This window comes from Meles meles, chromosome 14 (assembly GCF_922984935.1).
Source record: "Meles meles chromosome 14, mMelMel3.1 paternal haplotype, whole genome shotgun sequence".
NCBI lineage: Eukaryota > Metazoa > Chordata > Mammalia > Carnivora > Mustelidae > Meles > Meles meles.
This window is the reverse complement of record NC_060079.1, coordinates 10,465,500-10,479,610: the sequence shown is the minus strand read 5'-3', so window position 1 is coordinate 10,479,610 and position 14,111 is coordinate 10,465,500. Positions and strand designations below refer to the sequence as shown.

General features: G+C 41.0%; 1 protein-coding gene and 1 long non-coding RNA gene across 7 annotated transcripts in view; one reads left to right on the top strand and one right to left on the bottom strand.

Moving 5' to 3' along the window:
* The window catches only part of PAN3 (poly(A) specific ribonuclease subunit PAN3), a 132,924-nt gene extending 126,065 nt beyond the window's left edge, over positions 1-6,859 (bottom strand). For 2 of the 5 annotated variants that reach the window (XR_006821488.1, XM_046028243.1), the window contains exon 1: positions 5,940-6,851. Coding sequence is in view for 3 of the 5 variants with exons in the window: in XM_046028243.1 (XP_045884199.1) it covers positions 5,940-6,372 (433 nt within the window). In the remaining 2 variants the exon portion in view is untranslated. Of the gene's footprint in view, positions 1-5,939 lie in introns of all 5 variants that reach the window. The other 3 variants (XR_006821489.1, XM_046028244.1, XM_046028245.1) reach the window with 3 other exon arrangements.
* Positions 6,860-6,955: 96 nt separating this feature from the next.
* Positions 6,956-11,058, top strand: LOC123956012. 2 transcript variants are annotated; one of them, XR_006821490.1, is made up of 3 exons: positions 6,956-7,092; positions 7,616-7,773; positions 10,262-11,058. It is a non-coding gene; the product is annotated as an uncharacterized LOC123956012 (long non-coding RNA). The 2 variants fall into 2 exon arrangements; XR_006821491.1 differs by having other exon boundaries at positions 7,048-7,293.
* Positions 11,059-14,111: the final 3,053 nt, after the last annotated feature.

Below are 14,111 nucleotides of genomic sequence, written 5' to 3'. Positions count from 1 at the left end.
ACTTAAACATTCTTGAAATGACAAAGTTATAGAAATGGAGAGCAAATTAGTAGTTGCCAAGCTTGGGGAGGGAGGAAGGGGAGGGGGATTACAAAAGGGCAACTAGAGGGTGATAAACTGTTCTGTCTTGACTGTGCGGGCATGTACACCAACGTACTTGTGAGAAATCCCACAGAACTAAATGCACACGTATGGGCACAGGGAGTACAAATCAGATTACAAAAAGATGAATATGATAAGTGGGCTGTATCAATCAATGCTGGTTTTAATACTGCACTACAGTTATGAAATATGTTACTGTCGGAGGAAAATGAATGGTGGAACAACAAGTTCTCTGTATATCATTTCTTACAACTGCATGTACCTCAACAAACATCTCAAAATAGAAGGTTCATTTCAAAAGTGAAAAATCTGGGACACCTGGGTGGCTCAGTTAAGTGTCTGCCTTCTGCTCAGGTCATGATCCTAGGGTCCTGGGATGCAATACCGCATTGGGCTCCTTGCTCAACTGGGAGCCAGCTTCTCCTTCTCCTACTCCCCCACCCCTGATTTTGTTCTCTCTCTCTCTCTGACAAAATCTTTTAAAAAGTGAAAAATCGGGGCGCCTGGGTGGCTCAGCGGGTTAAAGCCTCTGCATTCGGCTCAGGTCATGATCCCAGGGTCCTGGGATCGAGCCCCACATCGGGCTCTCTGCTTGGCTGGGAGCCTGCTTCCTCCTCTCTCTCTCTCTGCCTGCCTCTCTGCCTACTTGTAATCTCTATCTGTCAAAAAAATAAATCTTTAAAAATAAATAAATAAAAATAAAAAGTGAAAAATCCTATAAAAGGGCAAAAATATAAAGATATTTTGGTTTTGGCAACCATTTATCTTCCTAAATAGCTATTTCAAATGCACTCTATGGAAAGAAAGTGCACTTTTATGCACTTTTACTCATTAACTGAATCTTACCTCAACTTATGATAATACATCCCTTTTTGAATATTCCTCATAAAACTTATCAAGGCTTAATATTATCTTATACCTGTATTTGTATTCTCCTCTAGAATAGAAACTCCATTAGGGCAGAATTTCGTTTTATTCTATGTTATATTCCTTATACCTACTTTGGTCAAAGCTTGCCACCTTGCAAGCACAATATAAAATGAGTGAAATGAATGGTATTATAAAGTCTTTGTTATCCACTATGTACACTGTCCAATAAAAATGTTTAAACCTATGCCAGCTATCCTAACGACAAACTCCCGCTCCTCACTTTCCTGTTAGCTAATAGTGTAATTCTGTAATTCCAGGTAAGTGTAATCCTGACTTAAATGCAGTTTGCCACACACACTATAAAATCCAAAGTAAATGAACTTAAATTTATCCATTGTTCTCTTCTATTTGGATAGACAACCACACACAATTCCATAATCTAAGTATTTCACTGGTCTTAAAAGTATATTCTCAAAAATTGGAGGGAAGAAAATACACAACTTACCAATTTATTATTAATAATACTGATTAAGAGCACCAACTACAACTAAAACCTCACTATGGGCTGAGCAATGCACTGGTACTATCCCATGCAACCCTATCATAACTGAAGTCAGTGCTACTGTTACCCCCATTTTTAAAATAAGAAAAACTGAGGCTTAAAGTTTCAAACTTTACACAAGATCCCAAACTAATAAGAAAGCCAGGATTCCATTACAGATGTGTCTTACATCAAAGCCTTCACTGCTAAACTAACTGAACTGAAAAATACATGTTTTTGATAAACAAATCCACTAGATTTCAAATAATGTACATAAAATATAAACATCGGCATATAAAGTTTAACTGCTGAAAATTGAGCACCTTAAAGATTAGAAGTCTAGCTAACTGAAAATTAGAATTACATTATTAAAATGTCAAGAATCAGTAATTCAGCTGAACCCAAATCAAACAATATTTAAGCCTCAGAAGATCCTAAGTCCAACAGAAATATGAAATGTCAAAACCTTAAATACATCTTCAGGGGTGCCTGAGTGGCTCAGCTGATTAAGTACGTGACTCGTGATTTTTGGCTTAGGTCAGGATCTCAGGGTTGTGAGATGGAGGCCCCCTTCAGGTTCCATGCTGGATGTGGAGCCTGCTTAAACGTCTACTTCTCCCCCTGCCTCTTCTCCCACTGTCCCCCCAAACCCCCTACCACCAGTTCCACCGGTTCTCTCTCTTAAAAAACTTAAATACTTCTTTAAAGTATTTTTTTTAAATTCTTCTTTGAAAAACAAAAACTGTTATTTCCCAAACAACAATCCTGAATCCCAGAACATGTTTACTACTATACTGCCAGGTGAGCAGAAGGGCTGGAGAGCTGGACTAAGAAAATATAATACTCTGTATACATAAAAGGTAAGCAACAAATTAAAGTACGGTTCCTTCACAATGCCGAAACATCACTGCAACTAAGTATATTAAGAAGAAAAAGTCTTTGTGTTTCAGTTTTCCAATGCAAAATAAGGTTAAAATTTTCTTTTGCATTTACCTCTTAAGTTTTAACATGATCTGAAACACTAACGAAGAAATTCTGCAAATGTGAAGTAGAAAGGAAGGGTCAAAAACTGAAATGCCAAAAGTAGCCAGATACACAAGTCACCTAAGTCAGAAAGTAAGGCAAAACTGAGAGTCTTGCCGCAATGATCCTAATTCCAATAAGAGTAAGAGCTGCCCTTCAAAGGAAGTCTGAAATCTACTTCTACAGCTTTTGATTTTTTAATGTTGTTAACTAACTACAATCCACCCATAAAATGTGAGCCACCAAAATGGCTAAAACTGTAAGACAGCTAATGCCAAATACCGGTGTGAAGGCAGAGCAACTGGAATTCACACATTGCCACAGGGGATGTAAATATGGTAAAACCACTTCAGAAATCATCTACTAAATCTGAACATATGCATACCTTATTATGACCCTGCAATTCAACTCCTAGATGATCCAACAGAGAAACGCATAGACTTGTTCATCAAAAACCATGTTCGAAACATTTTTAATAACAAAAATTGGAAACATTCCACTGCCCACCTGTAAAATGGGAAAATAAAATGTGGTATATCCATACAATGTTAACACTTACAGAAATGAGACTACAGATGCTGTTTCTACATCACAGGACTGGATGTCACAGATAGATTTAAAGAAAGAAGTCCATTCCTATGAAGTTCAAAAAAAGTGAAAAATGAATCTACTGTGTCAGAATGTGGTGTTAGAAATCAAAAGTCACATCTAGGAAAGGGTACTGGCTGGAAGGGGACAAGAGCAGGACTTTTGGGGGGTACTGATTAGGTCCTGCTTCTTGATCAGAGTACTGATGATAAACTATGTGTTCATCTTGTGAAAATTCCAAAAACTTATGATTTGTATACTTTAGCTGGGTATGTATACCTCAATAAAAACTTTTAACACACACATGCACACACAGAAGATTCCATGAAGCCCAAACAAAACATTTCTGCAGGCAAATCTAGCTTATCAGAGCAGATTAGTTTGTGACCTCTCAGCTAAGGAAGCACTATACAATCTTACCTTTAAAGAAAAAATAAAAACAAAATAAAACCATGATGCTAAGATGATCAAGGCAGCAACTAACAAAATTTAAATTTCTCCTGATAGCAGCTCTTAAGATGTGTTGCCTCATTAAATTACCTCATGCACTTAACAAATCAAGCCTCTTTCCAAAGATACAGCAAAGAATCCAGTAAAAGGTAGAAAGTAAACAAAAAATTAAACATTTAAGTGTAAAAGTTCTAAGCAGCCATTAAATTACCAACACAGTCCTCTTTTCCTGATTCCTGAGCAACTTTACTTGCCACTCACTGATATGAAGCAATCTGCTCTCGTCTAAAGGAATCAGAATCTGTATACTATTCAGTTACCAAGTCTACAGCAGAAAAGACGAGCCTCAGGCTTCACCCAGGCAAGTTAAAGCAAGCCCTACAGAACCTAAATACATAACTATTTAATCAAATACCTGTTAAATGGCTAACTACTAAATTTTAAAAGGCCTTCTTTTGCAGTAGTTACCTGTTCTCTCAAGATCCTATATCCCGATTACTTTCTTTTGTTGAGGTATGGAATGATCCTACCTTTGAGCCATTGCCAGTATCTTTTTTTGACCTCCTATCTTCACCTGTTTACAATATCCTGTCTTATCTTTCACGTCCCAAATCTACTGCTCCTGTGTATTAGAATATCATAGAAAAATAACATATTAAATCGGATGCCAGCATTTTTGAACATGCCTTTTTGTATGTAACAAAGCTACTGACCTGGTTCCCATTGGTCCCAGGTTCGAACACTGGTCAAATTACTTTGAGCCACAACTCACACAGCCAACAAAAGTTTACCTTGAAAATGCAAAGTTGCTACTCGAAGGTGATAAATTTCCACCAATAAAGTAACCATTTTTTACAAAACACTTTTAGTTACAAATTAACCTTCTGAGCACATCAATCTAGCCAAATACATGGGCATTAAAGTCAAGTCCATCACAGCAATCTTTTTTTAAAAAAGCAAACCTCTGGGGCGTCTGGGTGGCTCAGTGGGTTAAGACTCTGCCTTCGGCTCAGGTCATGATCTCAGGGTCCTGGGACCAAGCCCTGCATCGGGCTCTCTGCTCAGAGGGGACCCTGCTTCCTTCTCTCTCTCTCTCTCTGCCTGCCTCTCTGCCTACTTGTGATCTCTGTCAAATAAATAAATAAAATCTTTAAAAAAAAAATAAAAAAGCAAGTCTCTAGGAAAACACTAAATAATCCTCAAAAAGCAAGTGACTGCTTAAAAAAACAACAACAAAAAAGCAAAAATGTATTAACGTCCAAATTAAGTTGCCTATCAAATTATTTTAAGATCTACAAACTGTTTAGAATGCCCAAGAAAGTAAGCTTTTCCCCCTTTTGGTTTAGAAATAGTCAATATACTTTTTAAAAAGTAAGAAAGAAATCAAGAAAGAAGTAGTCAATATACTGAGAAACAAAAAAGAAAAACCTGCCACCTGCTCCGCTTCTGTTAAATAGATTGCATTTACACTGATTGTAACCTCCACTCACTGAAAACTAAAAAGTTGAAAGGCAACAGATAATGATAAGAGAAAAAGTAAAAAAATACCAACAGCCTTAAGATACTCGAACTCTAGTGCTCAGTTGCCCACAAATGAACGCTGCCCAGGACACGTTTTCAAAGCTCCATGCTAAGAGTCTGCTTGATACCAAGTTATATTAGTCAGGATCCCTACTGACACCCGCAAACTTATGTTGGCTTCAGGAAGACTACGTTGAAATGCAAGTCTTCATAAATTCCTACTCTAAACTCTCGACTAAACCTAAACATAATATAAGAGCTGCTGTCCCTTCACTCCTAATCCTTAGAAAGCATTTCCTGCCTGGAAAATCTTTCTCCCATAAGGCTTACACAAACTTTTTCCTTCTTTCAACTTACTGGGGGAAGCCTTTAAGCCCGCCCATCACCTCCCGCCCCCTACCCACACACACCCACTAGGGAACCTCAACACTCCGCAGACACCACTCCACACGGGCACGCAAAACACATGTGCCTGCAAACCCAGCCCCTTTCCACACCCCCCGGAAACGACACCCCCTTTCTCACACACCGCACGCCACAGCCCATCCCCCTTCCTCCCCACCCCCACTCACAGCACCCCAGTCCACCCACCCACGTACCGGGGAACCCAGCCTCCCCTCGCTCCCCGGCTCGCCTAGGGCTGTGAGGAGGGGAAGCAGGAAGAAGGAAGGAGGGCTCAGGCCCGGCCTAGGCCTCTCAGACCGCCTAGGGAGGTGAAGGGGGGGGGGGGGGGCCGCGGGCAAAGCTCGTTGCAGGGCCTCATCCGGGCCCCCTTCGGCCCCAGGCCCTCGCTCCGCCGCCGACCCCAGGCCAGGGCGGCCCTCCCTGCCCGGACCACACTTACTTGCCAGCCGCGGTCCATCGAGTACCCCGCTGCTGCCTCCTCCTCCTCCGGCTGCGGCTCCCGCACCCGGACCCCCTAGGTCCGGCTTCTTGGGCCCCGGAGGCGGCCCGGCTCCCCCGCCCGGGACTGCTCCGGGCGGAAAGGCGGCCACGGGCGCGCCCGCCAGAGCCAGGGGGACGCTGTTGCTATGGAGGCCGAGGCCCGGGGCAGCTCCGGCGGCCGGGTCCTCATGCAGGAACTGACACTCCTCCCCGTAGAAGCAAGTCTTATCCTTAGCGTAGTAGCGGCAGTACTTCAGCTTCACTCCCGCCGCCGCCCCGCCGGGGACACCCCCGACCCCCGGCGGGGCCACCACCGCCACTGCCGCCGCCAGCGAGGAGGAGGAAGGGGAGGCGGCGGCCGAGGGGGGCGGGAGGCCGCCGCCACTGTTCATGGCAACGCCGCAGCCTCGTCTTCCGCTGCCGCCGGAGGAGCCTCCACCGCCGCCGCCACCATAGACCGGGGAGGGAAGGAAGACGCTGCCGGTGCTGGATAAAAGCCTGGGCGGGTGGGTCTGTCCCGCTGCGGGAGCCGGAGCCGCCCGGGGAGAGGGGGGGGAGGGGAGAGGGGAGGGAGGAGGGGGTAGGAGGGAGGGGAGGGGAGGGGGAGAGTTGGGATTCTCTCTCACTCACTCTCTCGTTCTCTTTTCTTAAAGGGGCCGCGCGGGACGACGGGGTGGACTCGCGGGCCCAGACGGGGCCTTCGAGGGCGCGGGCTAGGGAAAGGGGAGCGGCAGCGGCGAGCGGGCTGGGAGGGTGGAGAGCCGGTTTATTTTTAAATTCTGCCTCCACTCGCTCTCTCGCGCTCTGGTTCCTCCGAGTTGTTTATTCCATTTTCCTCTTCCTGAGAGGGCCGTCGCCGCTGCGCAGGCGCGCCGAGGCGCGGTGGCTTGTGGGTAGCGGGAGCGCGAGGGGATGCCTCGCCAGGCGTCCGGCCCCCGGGGCATCCGCGAGGGGGTCGGCGGATGGATGGGGTGTCCGCGGTGGCTTTCCCGGACGCTGGTTAGGGTGGTGAAGTTCTCAGGAGATGAATAGCTTCCTTTTTTGTATATCCCCGTACTTATAAAGCCAGGCGTCCTTTTTGAATTGAAAAGACAAAATTAACAATGTAAACGGTCAGTTTGAGGGGCCGCACCTTAGCAAGGAGCTTAATCGCCCTCGCTCTATTTAGAGAATAGTTTCATCTGTTTGCCACACTTCCCCTACCTCTTTTCTCACTACCTTCCTCTTTTTCCTTCTCCTTGAAGGTGATGAGAGCTGCAGGACTGATTACCTTAAGTTCTGGGCCTTCCATCAAAAAACGGAGCCAAAAAAAGGTTGATTTGGACAAACCCCCTGCTCAGTGCAGCACCTGTTTTCTCTATTTATATTACTGAAAGGCCTCAGTAAAATATTATGAAAAATAATGTGCCACCTGGGGACAACGCTGCCTAGGCAGCCTCAGAACTTTTCATTTATAAATGTGCTAGATTGCTTTTCTCCAATCAGCCTAGTCTTGATTTGAAACTCATTTTTAAAAAGATAGCTTTTCCCTCAGCGATCTCTGTTTTGCTGCGCTATATTTAAAAAAAAAATTTTTTTCCCTTGCTATGAAGGGAAAAGTAATTTTAACATTTTCGTTTCTCTCCTCTGTAAAAGATTTTCTCAGAAGGCAGTATCACAGCTGTGAAGGGGGAATATATGTCGACAGTATTTAAGGAATTGTGGCAAACAGAAGAGATCACAGAAGAACGGATATAAGCAAGTGTACTACACTGCAAAAAGGGGGGAAAGTGGATCCCATACATCACAAACTGGTAAGCCTGGTGATGTTCCTTAAAAATAACATTGTCTTCTGTCTTTTGTTTAAAAACACTTTAGGGGCGCCTGGGTGGCTCAGTGGGTTAAGCCTCTGCCTTTCGCTCAGGTCATGATCCCAGGATCCTGGGATCGAGCCCCGCATCAGGCTCTCTGCTTGGCAGGGGGCCTGCTTCCTCCTCCTCCTCTCTCTCTCTCTCTACGCCTGCCTCTCTCCCTACTTGTGATCTCTATCTGTCAAATAAATAAATAAAATTTAAAAAAATAAAAATAAAAATAAAAACACTTTAGTGTATTTATTTAGTCAGCAAATATTTATGAATGCCCATTATGTGTAGCAGGAACTGCTACGACCTGGAGAAACAAAAGTAAACTAGATGCAGTCTTGTCTGAGTTCAAATGAATTGTTTATCCCTCTGGTTGCAGAGCCCCCCAAAAAGTACACAGCGATAATAAGGCAGTGCCTTAAGTGCTAATCTTAACACATTGGCTATTAGAGAATATTAGAGATGTTAGACTTTCTGGAGAAAGTCGATAACATAATAGCAGAAGTTGAGAACATCCGCTTTGAATTCAGACAGTGAGCTAAGGCTTAATAGCTGTGTTTCTCTGGGTAAGTTGCTTCACCTCTCTGTGCCTTATCTGTAAAACAGATAATAGTATCTACTTGATAAAGTACAAACTACTGTATGTAAAGTGTCCTGTGCTTAGTAAGAATTCAGATTTTAGCTACTACTATTAGTAGAATTGCTGCCAGTAGTAATCAGCATAGAAGGGTGCAGAAAATGGCTTTACAGACGAAGCACACAGCTTGTGCAAAAGGCCTTGCAGTGAAAGAGAGCTTTCATTGTTAGAATAGTGATCACAAAAGTCTCTGTATGGCCTGTTAAAGGATTTAACTCTTTCTTTTTAAAAAAAAAAAAGATTTTATTTATTTATTTGACAGAGAGATTACAAACAGGCGGGGGGGCGAGGGGGAGACGAGAGAGGGGGGAGCAGGCTCCCCGCTGAGCAGAGAGTCCCATGCTTGGCTTGATCCCAGGACCCCTAACCCGAACCCGAACCCCACCAGAAGGCAGAAGCTTAACCCACTGAGCCACCCAGGCACCCCAGGATTTAACTCTTTCTTGAGGGCAATAGAAAGTTATTACCGGGGGTGCCTGGGTGGCTCAGTTGTTGAGCATCTGCCTTCAGCTCAGGTCATGTTCCCAGGATGCTGGGATTGAGTCCCACCTCCCTCTCCCTCCTCAGTGGGAGGAGGCCTGCTTCTCCCTCTCACACTGCCCCTGCTTGTGTTTCCTCTCTCACTGTCTCTCCCTCTGTCAAATAAATAAATAAAATCTTAAGAAAAAAAAGAAAAGGAAGTTATTACAAGGTTTTACTTGATCATGTCCAAGTAAGGACATGATCAGATTTCCTTTTGGAGAAAAACATTTTAATTCTTGTAAGAACCCTATGAGGAAAGTAAGAAAGATGGGTTTTCACCATTTTGTAGACAAACAAACTGAATAGGGTCTGGATTTACACAGAGTTACCAGCTTATAGGTTGCAAAGCCAATTTACAGGGAATTCTAATTATAAAATGTGCTCTTGGTTGAAGCTGGTACCCTGGGTGGCTCAGTCAGTTAAGCAACAAACTTGATTTTGACTCAGGTCATGACCTCAGGGACATCAGCACCAAGTCTGTTCTCTGCTTCTCCTTTTGCAGGCTCTCTCTCTCTCAAATAAATAAATAAAATCTTTTTTTTTTCTAAGTGCTCTTTCCATTATACATTTGCCATTCCTAAATGAACATGTATGTTTATTAATGGATTAGAAAGGAAAGTGGTATCTATGGTGGACAACAGAGGTTCATTAAATTCATGCCAAATTAAGCATATCATTCAAATAAACTGTTATTGAGAATCTGTGTGCTATGTATCAAGCAAGTTCTGTGCTAGGCTCTGATACACAATAATGTGTAAAATACAGCCTGGGAATCATGAGGGGAAATGCCAAAGAGAAATCACCCCTCAGTACCCCATTTGACAGAGTTTTCTATTAAATCATTGTGAACAAAATGGAGAAAAATAGACTAATATGCTATAGTTAGGTGACCTAAGTATCTTTGATTAGTCATAATCAAAATGTTGATAAAGCTGCCATTGGAACCCCTTAAGCAATATCCAAAGAGTATTGCTAAATTGATACATGTCAATATGGTCTTTACTATCTTCCTTGGGACTCTGTTCTCAACATTTTATGAAAAAATGTTATTCGCTGCCTAGATGGAGAAAAATATAACATGTTTAGCAGATCTGTAATGTGTTGTAAAACCAGTGGGGCTAGATAATGCAATTAATGACATTAGGATTTGTGTATGTCCATCAGCTGGAACAAAATGGACCAGTGCTAACAAAATGAAACCTGGATTAAATTGGAGGGAAACAGAGCAAACAGGCACTTTATTTTTTTTTTTTTTTAAGATTTTATTTATTTATCTGTTAGAGCACAAGCAGGGGGAGCTGCAGGCAGAGGGAGAAGCAGGCTACCCACTGAGCAAGGAACCCAATGCTGGACTGGATCCCACGACCCCCGGGATCGTGACCCAAGCCGAAGGCAGACACTTAACCAACTGAGCCACCCAGGCACCCCACAAATAGGCACTTTAATATATTACTGATGATACAGCCTTTCCCTGTGCCCCCCCCAAAGCAAATAGGCAATATTTTTTCGAAACCCTTTAAAATGTATGTTACCTTTAAACTATCCTACTTGCAAATATGTCCTAAGAAAATAACTGTAAATAAGGAGTTTTATGCTCCCCTGTAATCACTGCAATATTTCATGTGAAAGCCAAAAAAGAAAGTTGCGAACAGTGTAAATTCTAAAACCAAGGAGAATGGTTAGTCAACTATCCACTTGGAATATTATGCAGCCATTAAAAAAGGCAGCCATGACAATATACAGTAGTGCTTACAATACTATAAATACTTAACATGATACAAAATTGTATATGCTGTGTTATTGTAATGATGTAAATAATACAAAACCTAATAAAAATAACAAAAAGTAACTGCCTCAAAACATCAACAGTGGTTTTACTAAGGTGGTAAAATGACAGTAGTTTTTTCCTCTTTCCTTTTCTTCCCAAATTTGTGTCATGAACATATATTATTTCTGTAATAGAAAAATAAGCGTTAAAAATTTATTATAATTTAATCTTAACCTTTTAATTCTAAGAAGTTAGTACATGGATGTTTGTTAAATTGTTCTGTGTATTTTTGGTTTCATTTTATTTTCAAATAAAGTAATTTTGTGAAGACAAGCTGGATGCTCATTTGTTGCCTATTTCTTCAAATTTCCCAAAGTCACTGAACTAGTGCTCTTTCCATTATACATTTGCCAAAATATATTTCTAGTTCAGTGTTTCCCAAAGTATATTTCACAGATGACTGGTTGAACAGTGTATTAACTGCTTTTACAGAAAGGAAAAGGTTCTATTGTTGAGAAAGTTTGGGAAATGCCAAGTTAAACACTTTGTCTTTTTCAGATCCTTGAATATGTTGATAAGTTGTAATTCTCCAAAAGCAGGGTTTAATAAGCAGAATTTACCATAATTTTTAAACTTTTTTTTTTTTAACTCATCTTACGGAGTCAGTGTTCCTCAAACACACTTTGAGGAACACTGGCCCAGTCACCTGCCTTCTCATTGTCCTGGTATAACCTATTTTAAAATGTGTCTGCATTCTTCAGTCCCCCAAACCCTGCCATTCCAACCCTTCTACCTTGCTTTCTACTTTATGTGGACATAAAAAGAAAACACCGCCTATGTCCTTAGAACAGGAGCCTCTTCTTCCCATCTAGGACTGATCCATTCATTCATGCTCCATACTTCTTAACATTTCCTCAGGGCTCTAGTGTTCTCCATCCAGCATCTTTTCTGACTCTCCTAGAATGTGAATATGTAAAGTCTCACACTGCAATAATATGTAAGGCATCCATTCCTTTCTATTGTGAGCCTTTTGTAATCGGAAACAAAAATGTTTCTGTTTTTGTTTTTAAAAATACCAGAAGGAAACAGTGCTGGTAGGAGGGCTAACTAATACGGCCACTTTGGAGGGCAATTTGGGAAGATTTGTAAAATTTTCCAATATCCATGCCCAAGACCCAACAATGCCACTCTTGGTATCTCCCTTAGAAAAACCCTTTTGTGCTCAAGGAGGCATGCATCACAATGTTCATTTGAGACATTGTTGATAAAAGTGAAATCGGAAATAACCTAAATGTTCATAAATATAGAGCTAGACCTATGTGTGCCATTACACACCAAGAGGTGTTACTGAATGGAAACAAAATCACAAAACAGGTAAATATGGGATGTGGTACCTTTTATCTAAAATAAAATGTATTTCCTACAATGATACATATAAATATGCACAGAAAGGACGAACCATAAATATTACATTGCTATCAGGATGGAGATCAGGAGCAGTGGTGAAAGGGGATTTTAGCTTTATCTGTGATGTTTCAGATTTTACAAGAAGTATATATGCCTGCTTCAGCAATTAAAATTTGATTTTAAAGAAAGAAAATCCTCACTCTCCATTGGTTTCCTTCTTTTGTCCTAACTTCTCTTCACAGGCAATTTATTTGAATCATCCTTTCATAACCAGTCTCTTCATCTCCATTCATCCCTTAATCAAGAATAATCAGACATTGCCCTTGCTTTGTTTTGTTGTTTTGCTTGGCTTTGTTTTTTGTTTGTTTGTTTTTTTTTAATTGCCCTTGCTTTGTTAAAGTATTTCTTTTTAACCAGGGCCACTGCTGATATTCATTAGTAAATTTATTAGCTACTTTTCAGCCACTTTATTCTTCTTCTTTAATATTCAACAGTAATAACCATTTTTGTAGCACTTCCCACACAGCTTGCAGTCACCCCTTTGTTTTTTTCTTCCTCCTCTTTTTGCCTCTACCTCTGCCATTCAGTGCTGCCCACATGGTAGGTCTTGCAGAAATACTGTAAAATGCATTTCAAGTCATTAATGTATTAAAACTTAATACAATGCATAGGACATCCTCTGAAGCTTAAGCTTGTGTGGTGAACACAAAATGTTAATGTTTATGAGACACAAAAGTGCACTGGATTTGAAATTAAAATAAGTGATTTGAAACCTGGTTTTTACTACTTTAGACCCATGTGGCTTTTAGCAAGTCTCTTAACCTCTCTTAGCTTCAGTTTAATTTTTAAAATGGAAGTGATACCTACTTTATGGGGCTGTCTTGAGGATTGAATGATCTCTCTGCCACTAAGTGAACAAAGTTTCTATTTCCAAAATAATTTTAACCACCTTTCTGTGTAGAAGGCATTTTACTTCTCACAACTTTATATCTTATTGCCTTGAACATTACTTCTTCTAGCACTCTTCTTCATACATTTTTCTTCTTATATGATGATGACATTGACAGTTACTGTAATGATGCCTTAAATTCCACAGCTTTTCACAGCTTACAGAAGCAGTCAGGCATAGTTTTCATCTCTCCTCCCAACTATCCTGTGAAACATTTAAAAGGCGAATGTTATTTTTAATATTGGGAGCCTGAGACTTTAAAAAGATCTCTAAGGTTCTATAACTTGCCCCAAAATAGTCCGCTTAGACTCTGTAAAATCTTGTATTTTATCATCTTTCTCCTAATCTATAACCATTTCAGTAGGGTTTGTGTCCTCTCATTCTGGATTTTCTTACTGGTGCCTTTAGTTCACCTTGAGATTAATATTGTCCCTCCTTACCCTTCATTAAAATGCACCAAATTCATACTTCATTCCATTGGATACTCAATTAAGATAGCCCTCAAGCAAGTCTGAGGTTTTGAAGCCCATAATTACATACTAATACGAAGGGAGGTAACTTCCAAAATTATTTACATGTGCTTTAATGGTCGTATTTACAAATGCGCAATATTCCCATTTCTGGATGGACGAACTGTGAGGTATGATGAAATAATGAGATTGTTTTTTTCTCCTTCACCTGATAATCTAAATGAACATTACTTCCGAACTTGTCACCTTGGTAAAAACAAGGCTTGTTCTGAGTTATACCATGTTTTTGAGATTTACTTATGCACCCTAATCACATTTCTAAAATATTATCATGGTAGCAAATCTTTGTTCTTTAAGGGAAGACCAGATTTTTGGAGACGACCCAAAGTTATCAGAGCCAGGTGTGATAAATGATAAAAATAACTGAACAGGGCCATGTCATTTTTTATTTAAAATAATGATGTCGATATAAATAAAATGAATATTCTTGTGTGGCTTAAAAGCTGATGCCGAAAATAATTTCCTAAAACAACGGCA